The 22,259-nt window shown below is 41.0% G+C and overlaps 1 protein-coding gene across 1 annotated transcript in view; it reads left to right on the top strand.

Moving 5' to 3' along the window:
• The window catches only part of xrcc4 (X-ray repair complementing defective repair in Chinese hamster cells 4), a 51,531-nt gene that overhangs the window by 13,940 nt on the left and 15,332 nt on the right, over positions 1-22,259 (top strand). Inside the window, exons 4-6 of the mRNA XM_038306945.1 lie at positions 13,115-13,281; positions 20,574-20,705; positions 21,399-21,544. Coding sequence (XP_038162873.1) covers positions 13,115-13,281; positions 20,574-20,705; positions 21,399-21,544 — 445 coding nt within the window. The remainder of the gene's footprint in view (positions 1-13,114; positions 13,282-20,573; positions 20,706-21,398; positions 21,545-22,259) is intronic.

Below are 22,259 nucleotides of genomic sequence, written 5' to 3'. Positions count from 1 at the left end.
TTTGTCACAACGCGCTATTATCCAAGTCATCTTGAAAACATTCTTCTTCCAAATGTTGGCTACATATTACGGGTTTTTTCTCTGGCCAGAAGTTCGATGGCAAATCCTCCCTCTTCAAGTTGGCGATCCAACGACCAACCCGTCCGTGGAGGATCAGGAATCAGAAAGGTGGAATAACTCTATTTTTCACTTTTCCCCGATGTATTCCAGCATCCAGCTGCCATGCACGTGGGCATTGTCAGTTTCACTATAGCTCTGGTGAATTTCAATGGTGAAGTCCTCTGGAAATCTAAAATAATTGTTGTTGATTGCAGATGTGTCTAGTAGTTCCCATTGATTTAGCTTGTAAAGCGGGGAGAATGGCGCTAGGCTTACCGCACCGTGACGTCACTGCTGGAAGATGGCAGGAGGGAGGGGTTACTATATTTGGGCAAAAATGTCCGCTCCCAGACTCGGTGATCGCAACGAAAATTATTATTTTTTTACTGATTAACGCTAAATTGATTAAATCACAGTGAACTTCTTAGTTTTAGGTATAAATAATGATCAGTTGGTTATTCCTTGCTGACCGGACTTTTCCTTAAGTTGAAATCTATTCTTTACTGGAGCAAATATTTTTTTATGCAACTTTTTTCTTCTCCTCCTTATGTTTTAAAAATAGACTTGTTAGTTTAGTTCCTTTTAAGCTCATTGTCATTATGGCCTGTTGGTATTTAAAAAAGGAAAAACCATCAAAATAATTAGTTTCATCCAGACAATTAATTTCTTTGTGGTTGGACTGATTTCTGCTCCAACTTGTTTTTCACTACATACAAAAAAAAATAGTTTTTAAACACGATGCAAAGTTAGATCTGACACTGTTACTATCAGTTATAAAGCTAATAAAATTAAGTATGAAGAAAGTATCATCCAGAACTGTAGAAAAATTTTCCTTTATTAATCAGCTAGTGCAGTAACCAGTATTAACATTTAACATTTTTTCCTGGATTACTTTTATACTTTAACCTCTTACACCCTAAGGGTATAAATAAATTTCTGCCTGACAAAAACACACAAAAGTAAATAACTTATAGCCTCAAAGCTATTAGATTTAAGAAGAAACTTTTGGTACGTTTGTAAAGGTAAGATGTCATAGAATGGTTTTCTGGTGTCAGCACCATTGTAGCTTTGACCCTGCCTGAAATATTAGGGACAAAATACAAAATATTTTGCATTTTTTGAACCTCGCCAAAATTTTCTTTGAAATAAACATTGCAAAACACTACCAAAATATTATTTATAGCACAAAAAAGTAGTACAGACTTTCAAATCTAAATGTTGTGTAAAAATATACCAAATTTGGGCTCAATCAGATGAATCATATTTATTTTAGAACGGTATTAGTGAGAAATTTCTTAGGCGGAGAGGCCATTTTGGCACATTTATCCATAAATGTCACCAAACTGTGCCAAATATGTTTTTTACATAAATACTGGGGCTTTGGTAAAATTACGAGGTCACGTAGCAGCTGGACCCGCCGGTGGGTCCGTAGAGTTCAAGGGGTTAAGTAGTTTTAAAAGTTTTCCTTTTGCACTTGAGTAAAAAACTTAAATTTATACTTCTACATAATAGTTTTAAACAGTAGGATTTCTACTTGAGTAACAAACATTAATATTAAAGCCAATATCAAAAATGTGGCACATTTTTGATATTTTGTCACTAAATAAAATAGTAATTTGTTACTGTTTCCTATCTGGAGGTGAAAATAGGAAACTAATTCTAAAGTTACACATTTGGGTATCTTATAAATCTTATCTATTAGTTTTGTTCTGAACAAACATTTTTGATGTTTCAATTTTCATTCATGCTGTAATTGCCCAAGAATCTGGTGTTATGACAGAATGGAAAGTAATATTTAGCAGAAAAGCAAAGGATATGAATCACTGCTCACGTGAAACATTGAGAAGTTTGAAGCTATATGTGTTTTGAGATATGTGATAATTTCCTTCCTTTTTTAAAACACATATGCAAACAGAAAGACGATCAGTCTGTCGTCATTTGATTGCTCCATTTAAGTAATTTTGCTTGCCTTGGAGGAATGTCTGATTTAAAGGGATAGTTCAGGCATTTGGACATAAAGTGTGAAACGTTCACCATCTGTAGCTGGGATGTAACACTGTCCCTAATCCGAACTTCCTCCTATGAGAAATGTACCGGAGAAAAAGTAGTTCCAGTACAGGACTGGCTTTTTAAGCTAGACCAACTATGCATGTATGGAGGACCAACTCTGCCATATTTAAAAATAAATACAGAAATAAATAAATGCTCAATGAATAAATAAGCATACAATTAATTGCCCCCAAAAATACAATAAACAAATAAATGTAAGTAGAAATTAAATTATACAGTGAGACATAAATGTATATAACTCTTTTAATTAGCTTCTTTATTTATTTGCCTTTGTAATATTTACCTTATTTATTTTTTGTCCTTTATAATCTTCAACTTTATATTTTAATTACTTATATTTTCAAGTATTTATTTATATTTATGTTATAATATTTTTGTCTGTTTTATTATTCCGTTGTATTTTTTTACCCTAGTTATTTCTTCGCGGCTAATTATTTCTGCCTGCCCTTTTTACATTTCTGCCCGTCATATTTACATGTATAATTTAATTTCTACTTACATTTAATTGTTTTTTGTATTTTTGGGGGCAATGAATTGTATGCATATTTATTTATTGAGCATTTATTTATTTATGTATTTATTTTTAAATATGACAAAGTTGGTCATATTTAAAGTTGGTCAGTTAGTTAAACTAATTCAACAACTGTAAAGCCTCCTGGCACTATACCTTGATATCTATCTAATTTTTGGTTGCTATCACTCTGCTGCGTAGGTGAGGAAGTTCTTACCAACAGAAATAATCTAAACAGATCCTCAGCATGCTGATTAAATGGTAAATGGCCTGTACTTATATGGCACTTTTTTAAGTCAGATTAAATGACCAAAGCACTTTACACTTCACTCAGTCATTCACCTGTTCAATCACACACTAATGGTTGCAACTGACTTTGCAGCCACAGCAGCCCTGGGGCTCACTGACGGAAATGAAGTGCCCTATACTGTCGCCACTTTTACTACATTAGCTTGATGAGGAGCACTCATTTTTGTTCCCTTTCAAGCCTTTGTATATTTTTGGGCGGGCGGGGGGAAGCATACAGGCACTGGGTTGGGTTCGGTCGCTCCGTCCCTGGCTGGCTCCGGACTGGGACCAGGAGCTGATGGCTCGGTTTGAATGGCTGCTCCGGTCCAGTTGGCGGGGCATTCCTATTTTATATACCATTCAGCAGTCTAATGGTGGTGGGGAAGAAACTGTCATGGAACCTTCTGGACCTGCATTGAATGCTTTGAAGCCTCTTCCCAGAGGGCAGCAGGTTTAACAGTCCATGATAGGGGGGTGAGGGATCATTGATGATGTCACGGGACACGCAGCGCTGGGATGAAATGTCTTTAATGGAGGGAAGAGGAGCCCCCATGATCCTCTCTGCTGTTCTCACCTTCTTCCAGTCTGAGGCGCTGCAGCCTCCACACCACACAGTGAGACAGCTGCTCAGAACGCTCTCTATGGTGCTTCTGGAGAAAGTAGGGAGGATAGGGGGGGCAGGTGGGCTCTCCTCATCCTCCGCAGGAAGTCCAAGCGCTTCTGGGCCCTTTTGACCATTGAGGAGGTGTTTCCAGTCCAGGTGAGGGTGTCCGTGATGAATTTTGCTGCTGACCACCTCTACAGCTGAGCTGTTGATGAGCAGTGGAGCGTGGTTAGGCCGGTTCTTCCTGAAGTCCACCATGATCTCCTTCATCTTCTCCATGTTCAGGATCAGGCTGTTATCTCTGTACCACCAGTTGCTCCACCTCCTCTCTGTAGTCCTGGCCGTTGTCGTCTCTGATGAGGCCCACCAACGTGGTGTCATCTGCAAACTTCACCATGTGATTGGTGGTGAACCTGGGGACGCAGTCATGTGTCATCAGGGTGAACAGCAGGGGGCTCAGGACGCAGCCCTGAGGGGAGCCTGTGCTTAGACTGATGACATCAGAGGTGTTCTGTCCGACCCGGACTGACTGAGGTCCGTTGGTGAGGAAGTCTAGCAGCCAATAGCAGAGGGGTGTATTGAAGCCCAGCTGTTCCAGTTTGCCCATCAGATGCTGTGGGATGATGATGTTGAAAGCTGAACTGAAGTCCAGGAACAGCATCCACACCTGGGTGTTCTTCTCCTCCAGGTGTACCAGGCTCAGGTGGAGAGCAGAGGAGATGGCGTCTTCACTGGAACATCGGCAGGCAAACTGGGACAGGTCAAATGTTGGCGGCAGACTGGAGATGATGTGTTCCTTAGCCAGCCTTTCGAAGCATTTTATCATGATGGGAGTCAGTGCTACAGGCCGGTAATCATTTAGTGAGGCGACCTGAGGGTTATTTGGGACTGGAAGAATTGTGGCAGACTTGAAGCCTGCTGGCATTACGGATCGGTGTTAGCAAGGTGTTAAAAATGTCTGTGAGGACAGCCAGTTCCTTGTACACCTGCCCAGGTATGTTATTGGACCCTGGGGCCTTCCTTGGATTGACTCTCCTCAGAGTTTTCCTCACTTCAGCTACGTTCAGGTTTAGTGCCTCCTCTCCCTGGTGTGGAACAGCTTTCGCGCTGTTCTTAGCGCCTCTTTATCACCAGACTTGAAAGCTGAGTTCCGTGCTTTTAGAGATTTCCGAACCTCTCCATTCATCCAGGGTCGTTGATTAGCCTGGGTGGTGACGTGCTTTTTGATGCTGACGTCCTCAATGCATTTGTTAATGTAGGCTGACACAGTCAAGGCATCAGTGTTACTTTCGTCAGCTTTTTTTTATTTAGTCTTAGTCACAATGACAAAAGTCAATTTTAGTCTCAGTCATATTTAGTCGTTGCCTTCCCGATTTAGTTTTAGTCTTAGTCTAAATGACCAAAATCATTTAAATCTTAGTCCAATTCAGTCATTTTGTCATTTTAGTCAACACTGTAAATAATAGAACTTCTCCACACACTGCTTTTTTTTTAAACATATAAATCACACTACAGAATAAAACTTCACCACACATTGCTTCACCTTTTCTCTATTTTATTTATATAACACTGTGCAGAATAGAACTTCACACACTGATATTCTTTTTAACATACACTGCCTGGCCAAAAAAAAAGTCGCCACCAAAAAAAAGGTCGCTCACTCTAATACTTTGTTGGACCGCCTTTGGCTTTGATTACGGCACGCATTCGCTGTGGCATTGTTTCGATAAGCTTCTGCAATGTCAAAAGATTTATTTCCATCCAGTGTTGCATTCATTTTTCACCAAGATCTTGCATTGATGATGGTAGAGTCTGACCGCTAAGCAAAGTCCTCTCTAGCACATCCCAAAGATTCTCAATGGGGTTGAGGTCTGGACTCTGTGGCGGCCAATCCATGTGTGAAAATGATGAGTCATGCTTCCTGAACCAGTCTTTCACAATTTGAGCCCGATGAATCCTGGCATTGTCATCTTGGAATATGCCTGTGCCATCAGGGAAGAAAAAGCCCATTGATGGAATAACTGGTCATTCAGTATATTCAGGTAGTCAGTTGACCTCATTCTTTGAGCACATACTGTTGCTGAACCTAGACCTGACCAACTGCAGCAACCCCAGATCATAACACCGCCCACACAGGCTTGTACAGTAGGCACTAGGCATGGTCGGTGCCTCACTTCAACTGCCTCCCTTCTTACCCTGATTGGCCCATCACTCTGGAACAGGGTCAATCTGGACTCATCAGACCACATGACCTTCTTCCATTGCTCCACAGTCCAATCTTTATGCTCCCTAGCAAACTGAAGCCTTTTTTTTTCCGGTTAGCCTCACTGATTAGTGGTTTTCTTACGGCTACACAGCTGTTCAGTCTCAATCCCTTGAGTTCCCTTCGCATTGTGCGTGTGGAAATGCTCTTACTTTCAGTATTAAACATAGCCCTGAGTTCTACTGTTGTTTTTCTTCGATTTGATCTCACCACACGTTTAAGTGATCACCGATCACATTCATTTAGGATTTTTTTCCGGCCACATTTCGTCCTTGAAGATGATGGGTTCCCACTATCCTTCCAGTTTTTAATAATGCGTTGGACAGTTCTTAACCCAATTTTAGTAGTTTCTGCATCTCTTTAGATGTTTTCTCTGCTTGATGCATGCCAATGATTTGACCCTTCTCAAACAGACTAACATCTTTTCCATGACCACGGGATGTGTCTTTCGACATGGTTGTTTAGGAAATGAGAAGCAAGTCATTGTACCAGTTGGGTTAAATAACTTGTTGCCAGCTGAAAGATAATCGGCCATGCAGTAATTATCCAATAGGAGGCTCGTACCTATTTGCTTAGTTGAATCCAGGTGGCAACTTTTTTTTGGCCAGGCAGTATACACTATATTGCCAAAAGTATTTGCTCACCTGCCTTGACTCACATATGAGCTTAAGTGACATCCCGTTCCTAATCCATAGGGTTCAATATGACGTCGGTCCACCCTTTGCAGCTAGAACAGCTTCAACTCTTCTGGGAAGGCTGTCCACAAGGTTTAGGAGTGTGTTTATGGGAATTTTTGACCATTCTTCCAGAAGCGCATTTGTGAGGTCGCACACTGATGTTGGACGAGAAGGCCTGGCTCTCAGTCTCCGCTCTAATTCATCCCAAAGGTGTTCTATCGGGTTGAGGTCAGGACTCTGTGCAGGCCAGTCAAGTTCATCCACACCAGACTCTGTCATCCATGTCTTTATGGACCTTGCTTTGTGCACTGGTGCACAGTCATGTTGGAAGAGGAAGGGGCCAGCTCCAAACTGTTCCCACAAAGTTGGGAGCATGGAATTGTCCAAAATGTCTTGGTATGCTGAAGCATTCAGAGTTCCTTTCACTGGAACTAAGGGGCCAAGCCCAGCTCCTGAAAAACAACCCCACACCATAATCCCCCCTCCAACAAACTTTACACTTGGCACAATGCAGTCAGACAAGTACCGTTCTCCTGGCAACCGCCAAACCCAGACCCGTCCATCAGATTGCCAGATGGAGAAGCGCGATTCGTCACTCCAGAGAACGCGTCTCCACTGCTCTAGAGTCCAGTGGCGGCGTGCTTTACACCACCGCATCCGACGCTTTGCATTGCACTTGGTGATGTATGGCTTGGATGCAGCTGCTCGACCATGGAAACCCATTCCATGAAGCTCTCTGCGCACTGTTCTTGAGCTAATCTGAAGGCCACATGAAGTTTGGAGGTCTGTAGTGATTGACTCTGCAGAAAGTTGGCGACCTCTTCGCACTATGCGCGTCAGCATCCGCTGACCCCGCTCCGTCAGTTTACGTGGCCTACCACTTCGTGGCTGAGTTGCTGTCGTTCCCAAACACTTCCATTTTCTTATAATACAGCTGACAGTTGACTGTGGAATATTTAGGAGCGAGGAAATTTCACGACTGGATTTGTTGCACAGGTGGCATCCTATCACAGTTCCACGCTGGAATTCACTGAGCTCCTGAGAGCGACCCATTCTTTCACAAATGTTTGTAAAAACAGTCTGCATGCCTAGGTGCTTGAATTTATACACCTGTGGCCATGGAAGTGATTGGAACACCTGATTCCAATAATTTGGATGGGTGAGCAAATACTTTTGGCAATATAGTGTATATCCCAATGCACACATTTAACCTTTTGTCGGCTTGTTTCATCATATCCACAAAGTCTTCATCCTCAATGGTCCTTGCAGGTACGCCAGAACGCCCAGTCCACTTTGTCCTTGAGTTCTCCAGGGCTTTCTGCTCTTTGGCGTTAGGGGTGGGGGTGCAACAGACTTACCTTCCTTCCCCAACCTCTGCTTTGGCTGTGGTGTGACTGTGTCAGGAAGAAATTTAAACGATTAATATCCAGGTTATCAGTAGAAAATCTTTCTTCTGTGACAGAGAGACAGACAGATACAGGCACAGGAAGACACACACACACACACAGAGCCACATACATGCGCGCCTGCGCACGTGCACACACACACACACACGCACACACATATACATTAACATGCATAAACCCGTGCGCGCACACACACACACCCGTTCCTTACCTTCTTCCATATGACAGCATGTTGGCACCTTAGATGTCGCTTGAGATTCGCTGTGTTCTTCCCTGCCATTTTGAAGCCGCAGACTCTTTGGTGGCGTCCTTCCTCTGGTGTTTCCCTTTGTTCCCTTTGTGTTGTAAACGAAATGACTCCATACATCCATGCGTTTAACTAACCGCACACCAGTATCCACAATGACTGCGAAGTTGAGCTAAGCTACTACTGACTGAGTGCTGCGGTGCGCTGTGGGATAGGCAACAATGTGTAATCTTCTATGAAGCTCAAGTAACACTTATAATAACAATTACAAATTAAGCATAAACAATTAAATTTCTTAATGTCCATTCGTCAATGGATTGTACATTTTATCTGTCTTAGACAAAAATCATTTTTTATTTTCGTCATATTTTTTATTTGTTTCGAAACAATTTTTGTTTGTTATCGTCTTGTCATTGTCACGTGAAAAAAGGGGCGTTGACGAAATATTTTCGTCATCGTCATGGTTGACGAAATTAACACTGCAAGGCATACTCATCAATTTTTAATAAGTTTTCATATGTTGCTGCAGTCTTGAAGATTTTCTAGTCAGAGCATTCAAAACAGACTTGGATCTTCTACATGGCTCCCTCAGACCACACTCTGACCTATTTAACTTTCCGTTTAGCCCTGATCAGCTGGGGCTTATATGCAGGGATAAGCATGACCGAGGGATGATCTAATGACCCGAGGTGGGGGCTGCTCTGAATGCATTTTTTATGTTAGAGTAAACCTGCTCTAAAATGTTTTCACCCTGAGTTGCAAAGACAACATGTTGGTGAAACTGAGGGAGAACAGTCTTCAAGTTAGCCTGGTTAAAATCCCCAGCATTGATGAAAACACCCTCTGTGTGCAGATTGGAGCTCTGAGATAATACTTATAAAGATTTTCTATTCAGGATTAGAAATCGTCTTTGTAACTCCCACCTAGAAACTCCTGACAGCTATAACTATTTTGGATCTAAGGTAAATAGAATTTTCTGAGCTTTTGTCAATTAATTTGGACACCTGTCCAGGCGTTTTTGTCGAATTTTGGAGTTTTGCAGCCGAGCAAACTGAAATTTGGGAGCTGCTGTTTTTAAGCACTTGTTTTGACTCTAATTAACCAGGATATATATATATATATATATATATATATATATATATATATATATACACTATATTGCCAAAAGTATTTGCTCACCCATCCAAATTATTGGAATCAGGTGTTCCAATCACTTCCATGGCCACAGGTGTATAAATTCAAGCACCTAGGCATGCAGACTGTTTTTACAAACATTTGTGAAAGAATGGGTCGCTCTCAGGAGCTCAGTGAATCCCAGCGTGGAACTGTGATAGGATGCCACCTGTGCAACAAATCCAGTCGTGAAATTTCCTCGCTCCTAAATATTCCACAGTCAACTGTCAGCTGTATTATAAGAAAATGGAAGTGTTTGGGAACGACAGCAACTCAGCCACGAAGTGGTAGGCCATGTAAACTGACGGAGCGGGGTCAGCGGATGCTGACGCGCATAGTGCGAAGAGGTCGCCAACTTTCTGCAGAGTCAATCACTACAGACCTCCAAACTTCATGTGGCCTTCAGATTAGCTCAAGAACAGTGCGCAGAGAGCTTCATGGAATGGGTTTCCATGGTCGAGCAGCTGCATCCAAGCCATACATCACCAAGTGCAATGCAAAGCGTCGGATGCGGTGGTGTAAAGCACGCCGCCACTGGACTCTAGAGCAGTGGAGACGCGTTCTCTGGAGTGACGAATCGCGCTTCTCCATCTGGCAATCTGATGGACGGGTCTGGGTTTGGCGGTTGCCAGGAGAACGGTACTTGTCTGACTGCATTGTGCCAAGTGTAAAGTTTGGTGGAGGGGGGATTATGGTGTGGGGTTGTTTTTCAGGAGCTGGGCTTGGCCCCTTAGTTCCAGTGAAAGGAACTCTGAATGCTTCAGCATACCAAGACATTTTGGACAATTCCATGCTCCCAACTTTGTGGGAACAGTTTGGAGCTGGCCCCTTCCTCTTCCAACATGACTGTGCACCAGTGCACAAAGCAAGGTCCATAAAGACATGAATGACAGAGTCTGGTGTGGATGAACTTGACTGGCCTGCACAGAGTCCTGACCTCAACCCGATAGAACACCTTTGGGATGAATTAGAGCGGAGACTGAGAGCCAGGCCTTCTCGTCCAACATCAGTGTGCGACCTCACAAATGCGCTTCTGGAAGAATGGTCAAAAATTCCCATAAACACACTCCTAAACCTTGTGGACAGCCTTCCCAGAAGAGTTGAAGCTGTTCTAGCTGCAAAGGGTGGACCGACGTCATATTGAACCCTATGGATTAGGAACGGGATGTCACTTAAGCTCATATGTGAGTCAAGGCAGGTGAGCAAATACTTTTGGCAATATAGTGTATATATATATATATATTAGGGAAAAGGCTTTTAGATCAATACAAGTGATGTGTGATGGTAGATAACGAGATCTAAGGCTCTAAGCAGAATGAGGATTGGGGAGACGGGTCTCTTAGGAAAGTCCTTGTTTTTAATATTAGGAAAAAGCTCAGCATCCTCTTCTCCTGCTCACACCCTAACAGACATCCTGCCCTCCTTGGACCCAAAGTTTCCACACATCAAATCGTTTTGTTTCTTACCAGGGGAGCTGTCTGCTTCCACGTCTGTCTTCAACCAAATATGAAGTTGCTGACATTGCTTTTCTCTTCCAGCTGTATATCTACAGAAGTTAAAAAAGGGACTGAACCAGAAAAAAACGGTCTAAAAATAATTGTGGGCAATATTCATACTTTCATTGCCCCACAGAGAAATAATTCAGGTGCAAAAACAATTAGTGAGAAGATGCAACTGTTGCTTATAAGACTGAGTAATATGAAAATAACATTTTAAAGGCTAATCTGAACTGAAGATTAAATGAAGAGCTCCCAGAATAATAATTATTGAACTTTATTGACACATTGGAGATATTTCCCTCTGCATTTAACCCATCCCCTTAGGGAGCAGTGGGCTGCCATTGTGTGGTTCTCGGGGAGCTCAGAAACCCATAGTGGCAGTCTGTGGGAGTGGGCCTCAAACTCAGAACCTTAGGATTCCAAGCTCTTTGCCAGGGATGTCAATTTCAAATACACTGAGGGCCAAAAAAACAAATTTGCTACAAGCCGAGGGCCGGACTGGTTAAATGTTTATTAAAACATATTGAAATTAAAATACCCTATTGAACCAAGACATAACACATTGTTAAAAAAACCCATATATGTTATTCATAAACGCTTAGTATATTAATAAACTTATTAAGATAAATACATAAATGAAAGTTCATGCATTATAGACCAAAATGCATTACTCTGCTGCTCTATGACCCTACCGATCACTGCTTACAAATAAGAAAAAAATGAAAAAAATCGAATCTGTTTTATTCTCTCTTTTATCTGCATTTTTTCCTGAGTCCATTCAACTGAAAAATATGAATAAATAAAATACAAAAAGCTATGGCACACAGATAAAACAATACTTAATTCAAAGAAAAGTCATGTATTTTACAAAGAAATGTAAAAATTTTGTGATCAACCGTGGCGGCGGATCCAGAATTCAGCAAAAGGTTCTTTAAAAAAAGGAATTTATTAAATAAAAAGCAGAGCAATACCAAAAAGGACTGACTAAAGGTGTATGCAGAGGCTAATTGGAGCCATAATAAAAAGAGCCTGGATGGAATCTCCATCTCTATCACCTGCAGGATCAGCTCCGCCCCTCCCTCCATCCAGGCTCCTTTTATTTTGGCTTCAATCTGCCTCTGCTGACACCTGCCAGCAGCAGATGCCGAGCGCAGTTAGCTCACTCTGCCTCCTTAGACAACCCACTTCAGCCCAGCTTGGATTGTTAAAGGGGGAAAAGCAAAAACCAAAACAATCCAAACATGCAAAGCAGAACAAAAAATTTAAATAAAAGAAAAACACAAGCATGTTTTCACCTGGGAATGTAGTGTTGGTGCTTGCAACTCAATCGCACCAACTAGGGATGGAACGGTTTATGAAAACCGTCCGAACCGTTCGGTTCGACTGTCTCGGTTTGGTCCGCGTGTGTTGCGTTCGGTTCATGTGCTGCTCCTTTTTCTCATAGGCGAAGCGTTTACACTCCAGAGCAGAAGGTGGCGGTACTGCGACCAAAGCCAACCACCAGTAGTAAATAGAAGAAGAAGCAAAGCAGCGTAGCCGGGTGTAGCAGAGAAAAATCAGTTGTTGTGGAGAGTTGTGTGGGTATGGCGAGTGGGAAAGAACAGGAGTTGGAAGACGCGCCAGCAGCACTTTATAGGTCTGCTGTATGGGACCACTTTGACTTTAGAGTGACCTACGATGGCGGCGGAAAGAAAGTTGTGGATAAAAGTGCAACAGTGTGAAAGCATTGTGCAACACGCGTCGTACTTTACAAGACATAATAGATTTTCCTAACAATCAACATATACCGAACCGAAAATCGTGACCACGAAACAGTGAACCGAACCGAACCGTGGATTTTGTGAACCGTTCCACCCCTAGCACCAACACTACATTCCCCACAATGCAACAGTAGCCCGCAAAGTCACAGCAGTGCGCTCAAGCGGCCGTGGCCTGTGGGCCAGTTCTAATGGTAATTAAATACCATCCAGGGGGCCATTGATAAACAATTCGTGGGCTGGGGATCGTGGGCCTTGACTTTGACATTTGTGCTCTATGCTCTAACCACTAGGCCGCCACCCCAAAGAAATAAAATGAAAATCTACTAGGAACTTAATACAAATGCTAATTCAGGTAAAAAATAGGAAATGTTCAGGGAAAAAAATTCTGTCTACAGCCCTTAGCATCGAAAACATCTTGAAGTGACCTGGATAGTAGGATTTACACGGACATTTAATTTTCCAATTGAATAAAACAAAATTGCTTTTCTTTCTTTCTTTTTTTTTTGGTCTCCCACAGTTCAAACTGGGTTCTGTCTTGCTGGATCCAGTCAAAAAGCCAGCTGAAGCAGTGGCAGAGGTGCTGATCCACACTTTGCAGCGAGGAAACACACTACAGGAGCACAACAGGAAACTGATGGAGGAGAACCAGAGGCTGATACAAGAACACCAACGCATTATTGAAGAGTAAACACACACTGAGGACACAAAACATGAAAGTCATGAGGACCGATCACCATCGGTCCTCATGACTTTCATGTTTTGAAAGTCATGAGGACCATCGGTCCTCATGACTTTCATGTTTTGAAAGCTAGGCTGTTAAACTTTCAAAATATCATTACATATTATTCACGATGACTATCATGGTAACCAGTTGCTCTTTATCCCTGGCCAGTAGTACAGCTTTAATCTGTCAACATTTCCGCTGTCTTCCTGACCTCTCAGCTCAGGATCAGTTTTGGAAAATATGATTCATCGTTTGCAACAAATCCTGCTTGAATCAATAGTGGAGAGTTTTATTTTTTACCGGGCTTAAACCCAACCCCTCTCCATATGCTTGGAAACAACACATCCTAAAGCTGTGATTGGTTGCTGGTTAGCTAACTAGCAGAAGATATTTAGCAGTAAATCTCAAAGTAGAATTAGCTGTTTTTATGCATCATATATAGGGTTGGGAATTGAAAAGATTTTCACGATTCCGATTCCCTTTTCAATTCTATGAAACGATTCGATTCTTTATCGATTCTTTTTTCGATTCCAATTTGGGGAAAAAAGGAGAACAAACAGTTTGATTATCAGCATCAACTTTGTTTACTTAACTATTGCACAATCTTACAAAATCAACAAGATCAAGATGTCCACAGGAAATGTGAAACTGGAGTAACATCCGTGTTTAAATGAAAAATGAATACAAGAACAAACTTAATTCAATTCAATTCAATTTCAATTCAGTTTATTTATATAGCGCCAAATTCACAACACATGTCATCTCAAGGCACTTTACAGTTCAACCAGATCATACAGTCAAATTGATACAAAGTTTTCTATCTAAGGAAAACCAGTTGATTGCATTGACTCATTGACTCAAATACAATCCCCCACACTAAGCATGCTTGTAGCGACAGTGGAGAGGAAAAACTCCCTTTTAACAGGAAGAAACCTCCAGCAGAACCAGGCTCAGTGTGAGCGGCCATCTGCCGAGGCCGACTGGGGTTCAAGGAGACAGAAGCAGAGATACAAAAAGCAGCTGTAAAAGGCGGCCCCGTTCAGGAAACACACAGCCAGGCAGACGAGCTCCAAGGCAGCTCCCATGCCAGAGGACGAAGAGAGCACATCCACTCAGTCACGGTCAGAGAAACAGGACCACACTGGAAAACAGGCCGATCTCCAACATCTATTAACAAGGGTGTTGATAGAAGCAGCACAGCTGATGTTTTTTTCCAGGATGACGTCACAGCCAAACAGGAACAGACGAGGCAAAGCTACTCTGAGGAAAAGCAGAGAGAGCAGAAGGTTAGAGATTGAACTAACAGATTCTGCAGAATAGGAGAACAGAGAGAGAATGAAGCAGAATGATGAAATGGGGGTCCCTATGTCCTCCAAAAGTCTAAGCCTATAGCAGCATAACTATAGAGATAGCTCAGGATAACCTGAGCCACCCTAACTATAAGCTTTATCAAAAATGAAAGTTTTAAGCCTAGCCTTAAAAGTAGACAGGGTGTCTGCCTCACGGACTAAAACTGGTAGTTGGTTCCACAGGAGAGGAGCCTGATAACTAAAAGATCTGCCTCCCATTCTACTTTTAGAAATTCTAGGAACCACTAGTAAACCTGCAGATTGAGAGCGAAGTGCTCTGTTAGGAACATAAGAAACAATCAGATCTCTGATATCAGATGGAGCTTGGCCATTTAAGGCTTTATATGTGAGAAGGAGGATTTTAAATTCTATTCTTGATTTAACAGGAAGCCAATGAAGAGAAGCCAGGATAGGAGAGATATGATCTCTCTTTTTCATTTTCATTAGAACTCTGGCTGCAGCATTTTGGATCAGCTGAAGGCTTTTAACTACAGTTTGTGGACTTCCTGATAGTAAAGAATTACAATAGTCCAGCCTTGAAGTAACAAATGCATGGACTAGTTTCTCAGCATCACCCCTGGACAGGATATTTCTAATTTTTGCAATGTTCCTCAGATGAAAGAAGGAAATTCTAGAAACCTCTTTGATATGGGATTTAAATGACAGGTCCTGATCAAAAATAACACCAAGATTTTTTACTTTATTATCTGAAATCAGTTTAATCCCATCCAAATGAAGTGACTGGCTAATCAGTTTCTTTTTCAGAGACTCTGGTCCAAAGACTATAACTTCTGTTTTGTCTGCATTCAGAAGCAGAAAGTTAAGAGTCATCCAGGTTTTTATGTCTTCAAGACATGCCTGTAATCTATGTAATGGGTTAGCTTCATCTGGATTTATAGACAGATATAGCTGGGTATCATCAGCATAACAGTGGAAATTAATCCCATGCTGTCTAATAATTCTACCAATTGGGAGCATGTATAAAGTAAAGAGAATTGGTCCTAGCACTGATCCCTGTGGTACTCCATAGGTAACCTTTGAGCGTGTTGAAGATCTATCATTAACATGAACAAACTGAATTCGATCAGATAGATAAGATTTAAACCAGTCTAGTGCTGTTCCTTTAATTCCAACAAAATATTCAAGTAATTTAACGTTAAGAATTATTAACTTAATAACCAACAATGTCTAATAACAAATGATGGGATAATAACCTATTTTAAATAACAAAAAATACTAATTATAAAACAGTAGTAGGGAAAATTAAACGTGATTTTGCAGAAAGATGAGCATATCTGCTTTTTCTGGAAGGATACGGGATCTTTCAGGGCTTATGGTGTCTCCAGCCGTGGAGAACACCCTCTCAGATGGGGTGGAGGATAGCAAGGGCAGCGTATCTTGCTTGTTCCACCACCACAGTGTGGCGCTATCCCTGCAGGGGATGGAGGGCAAGCTTTTATAGAGCTGGATTTCCTGATCTACCCTCTGGGCTAAGGAAAGACGGGGCTTTGATTCACAAAGTGACTGCAGCTCGTTGTCTTCCTCCTCGAATAGTTCTTCCAACTTACGTAACTTGCGTAACTTGCGTAACTTACGTAACTTACGTAAAAAACGTGACGTAAATCGTGCTCCCCAGAGCCGGCGCTCTAGGCTCTGGTGCTGCGGGAATCGAAAAAAGAATCGTTCAGAGAGCTGCCAAACGATGCCATGGAATCGGAAAATACGGAACCGGTTCTGAACAGGAACCGGTTTTCGATTCCCATCCCTAATCATATATAATGACTTCCTGTCTTCATTTTTAGATGCATGTAAAACAGTAAAACTCTTGCTTTCTTAAGCCTGCCTCCCCTTTTTCAAAGCACTGCATTTTGTATCTCATTTTTTTCTTTAGTTTCACATTGATTGGACAGGAAAACTCCCTTTCCTCTTTTGGAGGAAAGAGAAATTTTCACTTTAGTTTCAGTAGAAATGATAAATGAATGATGCTTTAGGCTTGTTCAGCATCAACAAAACAATCTGTTTTTTGAACTAAATTAGTTAAAAAGGTCAGTGTTTAGTCCTATTTCTCTCATAGACTATGGACAATGGACTCTTTTACTGTGACCAACTGAATGTGCTTTTTTTATTCCTATCTTTGACATGAAAATGGGCTCAAAGCTCATCTGCTTAACCGTTTCTATCCTAGACAGCACCGACTATAGAGCTTGTTTACTGTTACATTCTCTAACATAGAAAATATTTATGGGATCAGTGCCTCTATGTTCCTTCTGTGTGTCTTTTTCTGTCTCTTCTTGAACCCCAGTCAGCCCCAGCAGAGCGCTTAGTTTTGCTGGATGTTCTTCTCAAAGGGAGTTTTCCTCTCCTTTGCATGCATGCTCTAGGTGATGTTTGATGCAGAGTCTTTGACAAAAAAAGAATATTCTTTAAACCATAATTGATTAGCTGCTCAATAGTCATTTTGTTGGTGAAGCGTTAATATTCGTGTGATTTCTTTGTAATGTTGGAGCTTGAAAAGTTTAGTTTAGGGAACTCGATGTGAAGTTTTCTAGAAGATGTTTGGCCTCTCATCCAAGAGACTTCCTCAGTTGTAGCTGGTGGTGGGAGCACCGAGATCAATATACTGTTAGTGTAACAAGGAATTACGGGCTTCTGATCCCTCATCCTGGATTGGCCATGGAGGTCACCTGGGGGGGTTTGATTGTTGTTAGGGGTCTTGAAGTGTTGTGTACTCCAGCGTGGTTTTGGTCACATGCCTCATATAAGTGTGATTTTTCAAGAAGGAAAAAACAAACAAAAAACTATCATGTTTTAACTCCTGCAGTTTAGGCTGCGTTTAAGTCACACCTTTTTTATTTATAATTTCATAAACTAGAAGATTTTAGCTTTCAAATGATGTATCAGGCATGTAATCATACATATAATTTGGGCCATTTGAATATGCAAAAAGGTGAGGGTTACTACATTAATGGATGTTAAAAAGTAAACATTTTTAAGTTTAAAATCTTTCAGCTTTAAAATAATTCAGTTTTACTTTCAAAAATGTTTTCCAATTTCCTAAATTTTACTTAGCTTTTAATATATTGTTTAGTTTATTATCATTTTTTCCTCTTTAAAAACATTTCTAAAGAATCTCCACCGCGCCAATTTAGCTACGTCAAACAAATAATTTTGTTGCTTAATTACCCCATTGGCTGCAGCAGAGAAATGAGAGTAAACCAGTGAAAGTGAGCTTCTCTACAAGTCAATGGATGAATCCAGTAATGCAGCACGCTGTGGAACACAGCACCCAGCTCCTCACAAATATCCAGTGCTGGACAAAGTACTCAATTATAGTACTTGAGTAAAAGTACTGATACTCAATCAAATCATACTCAACTACATGTAAAAGTTACTCAGCCAAACATCCATTCAAATTAAAGGATTAAAGTACTCACGTTTTGAGATATTGAAGTATTCTTAAGTATTAATTAAATGTTCTAATATTAGGACAATTCTGTATCATTTTCAAAATAATTTTAAAGAACCTGTAACTTTCAGAAACCACCTGATGTATTTTTGCTACAGATTCTACTCCACGTGGAAAGAACTTCAGCATAAAAATGCCACAAAAAATGAAGATTGCTACTTTGATTATTATTTCTTATTTAAAAAAAACAAAAACAACACTCTTTCTCTATAAAAAAAAGTAGAGGTTTAAGGTTGAATCTATTACCACAAAGAAACTACAACTCTGCTTTAAGACTCGTCCCACTTAACAACTTGGCCACATGGCAACAACTTATGATAAAATTATAAACTACAAATATCTGCTCTGAGTTTCTCACATTTGTGGAACATCATGCAAATTTTTAAAACAAGGGTGTCCATATTCAGTCCTAAGGGCTGCTATCTTACAGGATGAAAATGCATTTCGAGAAAGAAAAACGGCAAGAGCAGATTACAAAGCTAAGCTGAGCCGAAAGCAGCAAGGAAGTGGAGTAGAAAGTACAATATTTGACTTTGAAATGTAGTGGAGTGAAATTTATAAGTACCCCCTCAAAAAGTTAGTCAAAGTAAAGACACTCAAAAAGAGTACTTAAGTATGGTAATCAAGTACTGTAAATGTACTTTATTACTTTCCTCTACTAGAAATATCCCACCATGTTCTTCAATCAGATCCAAAGAAACTAGCTTTTCTCCAGCTTTTTATTATTATTTTTTTCATTTCTTTTAATTTTCATTACACTGTAACAAGTAAACAGTAACGAAATAAACTCTGCATTTAACTACTGTTGCGCCGATGCCATTTTTTCGGCCCCGATACTCGATACCTGGCTGTTCAGTATCAGCAGATACCACCTGTTTGAAATTGATGTGTGTGTATATATGAATGAAGAACTGCATACTACTTGGATGTAAAATAATTGCCATCATCGTTGTCAAGCTGCTGCCTACCTTTGTGAAGCAGGAAAAAGTCTAATTCAAAGCGAATCCCGTGAGAATAGTTGAATAAACTTTTGCCTTTCAAAATGTTATCAGTGCCCTATTTATCGGTACTCACTGATTCCATTTTAGTGCAGTCAGTGTTGCCAACTCAGCGACTTTGTCGCTATATTTAGCGACTTTTCAGACCCCTCCAGCGACTATTTTTCAAAAAAGCGACTAGCGACAAATCTGATGACTTTTTACTGTGTCACTGGCGGCTTTTGGAGACTCTTACGTGAAAGCATGTATCGTTCCTACTCTTGTCCTCCAGCGGCAGCTGCTGCGGTGAGGCGCCTCCCCCATCCCAACCCCGTTCTCCCGCTCCCACAGGAGTCCCTCTCAGCGCTGCAGTCAGAGCCGCAGGATGTTTACCCTCAGCGTCGAGACTGCAAATGAAGCGCGCATGCGCTGGGATTGACGGCACATATTGATCACGCGGTGCGGCTCCACCCTGACTGACATTCAAGGCGGGAGCGAGCGGGATGTAAATGTAAAATGTTATTTGGTCTAAAATGACACTGTTTTTAGGCTTTTGTACGGTGACCTTGAGTGTCCAGAAAGGCGCCTTTTTAAATAAAATGTATTATTATTATTATTATTATTATTATTATTATTATTAAATAAATAACATTTGATTCATACAGCCACAGTCAGTCACTTAATCACCTTGTCCATTGTGTTTTCCTCTCTAAGATTAACATTGATCTGCTGGTGAGAATCATTATGTCTCAGTCTAAACTGAACAGTCAAAAATACAGAAAAGAGTGAGAATCAAACCCTGAAAAAAGTAGCTCTATATATTGTTTAGTAAAGTGAGTAAAAACACTGTATAATAGTGTTTTTACTCACTTTATGTCTTTCTGTAACGACATTATTTCTCCCACAGCATCAATAACATGCACATCACTTCCTGTGGCAGATTGCACAAATTAGGCGATTACGTCATTTAGCGACTTTTAGCACAGCCGATAGCTACTTTCCTTACTGAGGAGTTGGCAACACTGAGTGCAGTATCGGGGCCCCGGCCGATACCAGTATCGGTGCAACGCTACATTTAACCCTTAGGGAGCAGTGAGCTGCCATTGTGCTGGGGGTCTTACTCAGGGACTCAGAGTGGCAGTTTGTGGAAGTGGGGCTTGAACTCAGAACTTCTGGCTTCCAAGCACCTCTAGGCCCACTCCCCAGGCTTTAAAGATAACTACAGCTTTAAATTCTCTGGTGCCTCCAGTAATTGTTAACTCTGTACATTTTATCTGCCTTTTAAGATTGTTAAATCCCGACCAAATATCACCTTAATAATCGCTTCATCTGTGCAGTGAAGGCAAAGCTCCACGGTTCCCCTCTTCCTCTCCATCCATCACAGATTATTAGCAGTAGTGTTTCCTTGCTTCCATGTGTGTTCCATATGTGATCTGTGTGGGTGTGTTTGTGTGTTTCAGGCTCAAACACTATGCTGAAGGTAAAGAGGCCCTGGAGGCAGAACTGTACTCTCGGTTTGTCCTGGTCCTCAATGAGAAGAAAGCAAAGATCCGCAGTCTGCAAGAAGCCATCACAACCCTGCAGGAAACAAGGTGCAGAGTTCTCGTTAACCAGCTTCATTCCAACCTCAGCACGCTGAGACACTGGACCTTTCTGATGAATCTCGCCATCTTATTTGCAGCAATAGCCAAGGAAAAGAAAATGGACATGTACATATTTGAGCAAAACTCTAGGCAATCAGATGAGATGTTGTTTTTAAACTCTAAATCCTTCACAAAAACTAAAAGTTAGAGTTTTGTATTTTAGCAAGGACATTTTCTTTTTCTTTTTCAAAAAAACTTTATTTAACCAATGTACATTACATCAGGTATCACTACAGAACTGCATTAATTGCATTCACAGAAAGTGCATAAAGCATATCTTAATACAAAAGCAAGGAAAGTGTTTATGCTACAATTATAACATTCTCACCCAAATATCAGTTATAGTTTTACTTTTTTTTTTTTACTTTATTGAAGCATTTGTTTAAAATTTGTGATATGTGCCTAAGAACCGGAGGTAAACACTTAATTCAACAACATGGTTTTGTTGAACAAACAATTTAAAGACTTTTTAAATTGACATAAACTGAATGAATGAAGTCCTCTTCATTAATTCAGCTTTCATCAGAGAGAAATTGAACAATCATGCACATAAGCAGACAGTCATGTGGATTGAGAACATGTATCAAAATGATCACATTTATTCAATCAGTGGTTGATTAATGTGACATTGATCTCCTTTAGAGATTCTGATGGACGGAAGAACAAGGATTCTCAAAAGTCGGATCAAAAAGGGGGTGATGACGGTGAGGATGATGAGTATGGAGGTAGCACCGACGAAGAGCAAAAGGAAGAGGAGTCAACAGTAGCATCTCAGGTGACATCCAGAGGTAGGATAAATTATACTAAATCGCCTTTAATGATGCACACCATAATTAGTTCATTGGGTTTTATTTTTTTGTCACCTAATCTGCTGTTTCAATTCAATTCAGTTTATTTCTATAGCGCCAATTCACAACACATGTCATCTCAAGGCACTTTACAGTTCACTAGATCATCCTGTCAAATTGTTTTCTATCAAAGGAAAACCAGTTGATTCCATCGACTCATTGACTCGAAGGCAATCCCTCACACTAAGCATGCTTGTAGGGACAGTGGAGAGGAAAAACTCCCTTTTAACAGGAAGAAACCTCCAGCAGAACCAGGCTCAGTGTGAGCGGCCATCTGCTGAGGCTGATTGGGGTTCAAGGAGACAGAAGCAGAGACACAAAAAGCGACTGTAAAAGGCGGCCCCGCCCAGGAAACACACAGCCAGGCAGACGAGCTCCCAGCCAGCTCCCATGTCAGAGGATGAAGGCAGCACATCCAGCCAGTCACCGTCAGAGAAACAGGACTACACTGAAAAACAGGCTGATCCTGGGCGATGCTTTTTCCGATGCTGGTTCTGTGGTATTGGTTCTGGGAGGAGGGGAGCTGCACGGCATGGTGAGATGCAGGTCTTGGGTCTTGTTTTGGGCTCTGGTTTTTCCGCTTGCATTTCTCCTCTTGCATAGGGGAATTTTTATTAATTTTAATTATTAATTTATTAATTAATTTATTTATTTA

The sequence above is a fragment of the Cyprinodon tularosa genome, unplaced genomic scaffold (assembly GCF_016077235.1).
Source record: "Cyprinodon tularosa strain WSP-4 unplaced genomic scaffold, ASM1607723v1 ctg598, whole genome shotgun sequence".
NCBI lineage: Eukaryota > Metazoa > Chordata > Actinopteri > Cyprinodontiformes > Cyprinodontidae > Cyprinodon > Cyprinodon tularosa.
The sequence above is the reverse complement of the archived record's forward strand: the minus strand, read 5'-3'. Positions and strand labels throughout refer to the sequence as shown.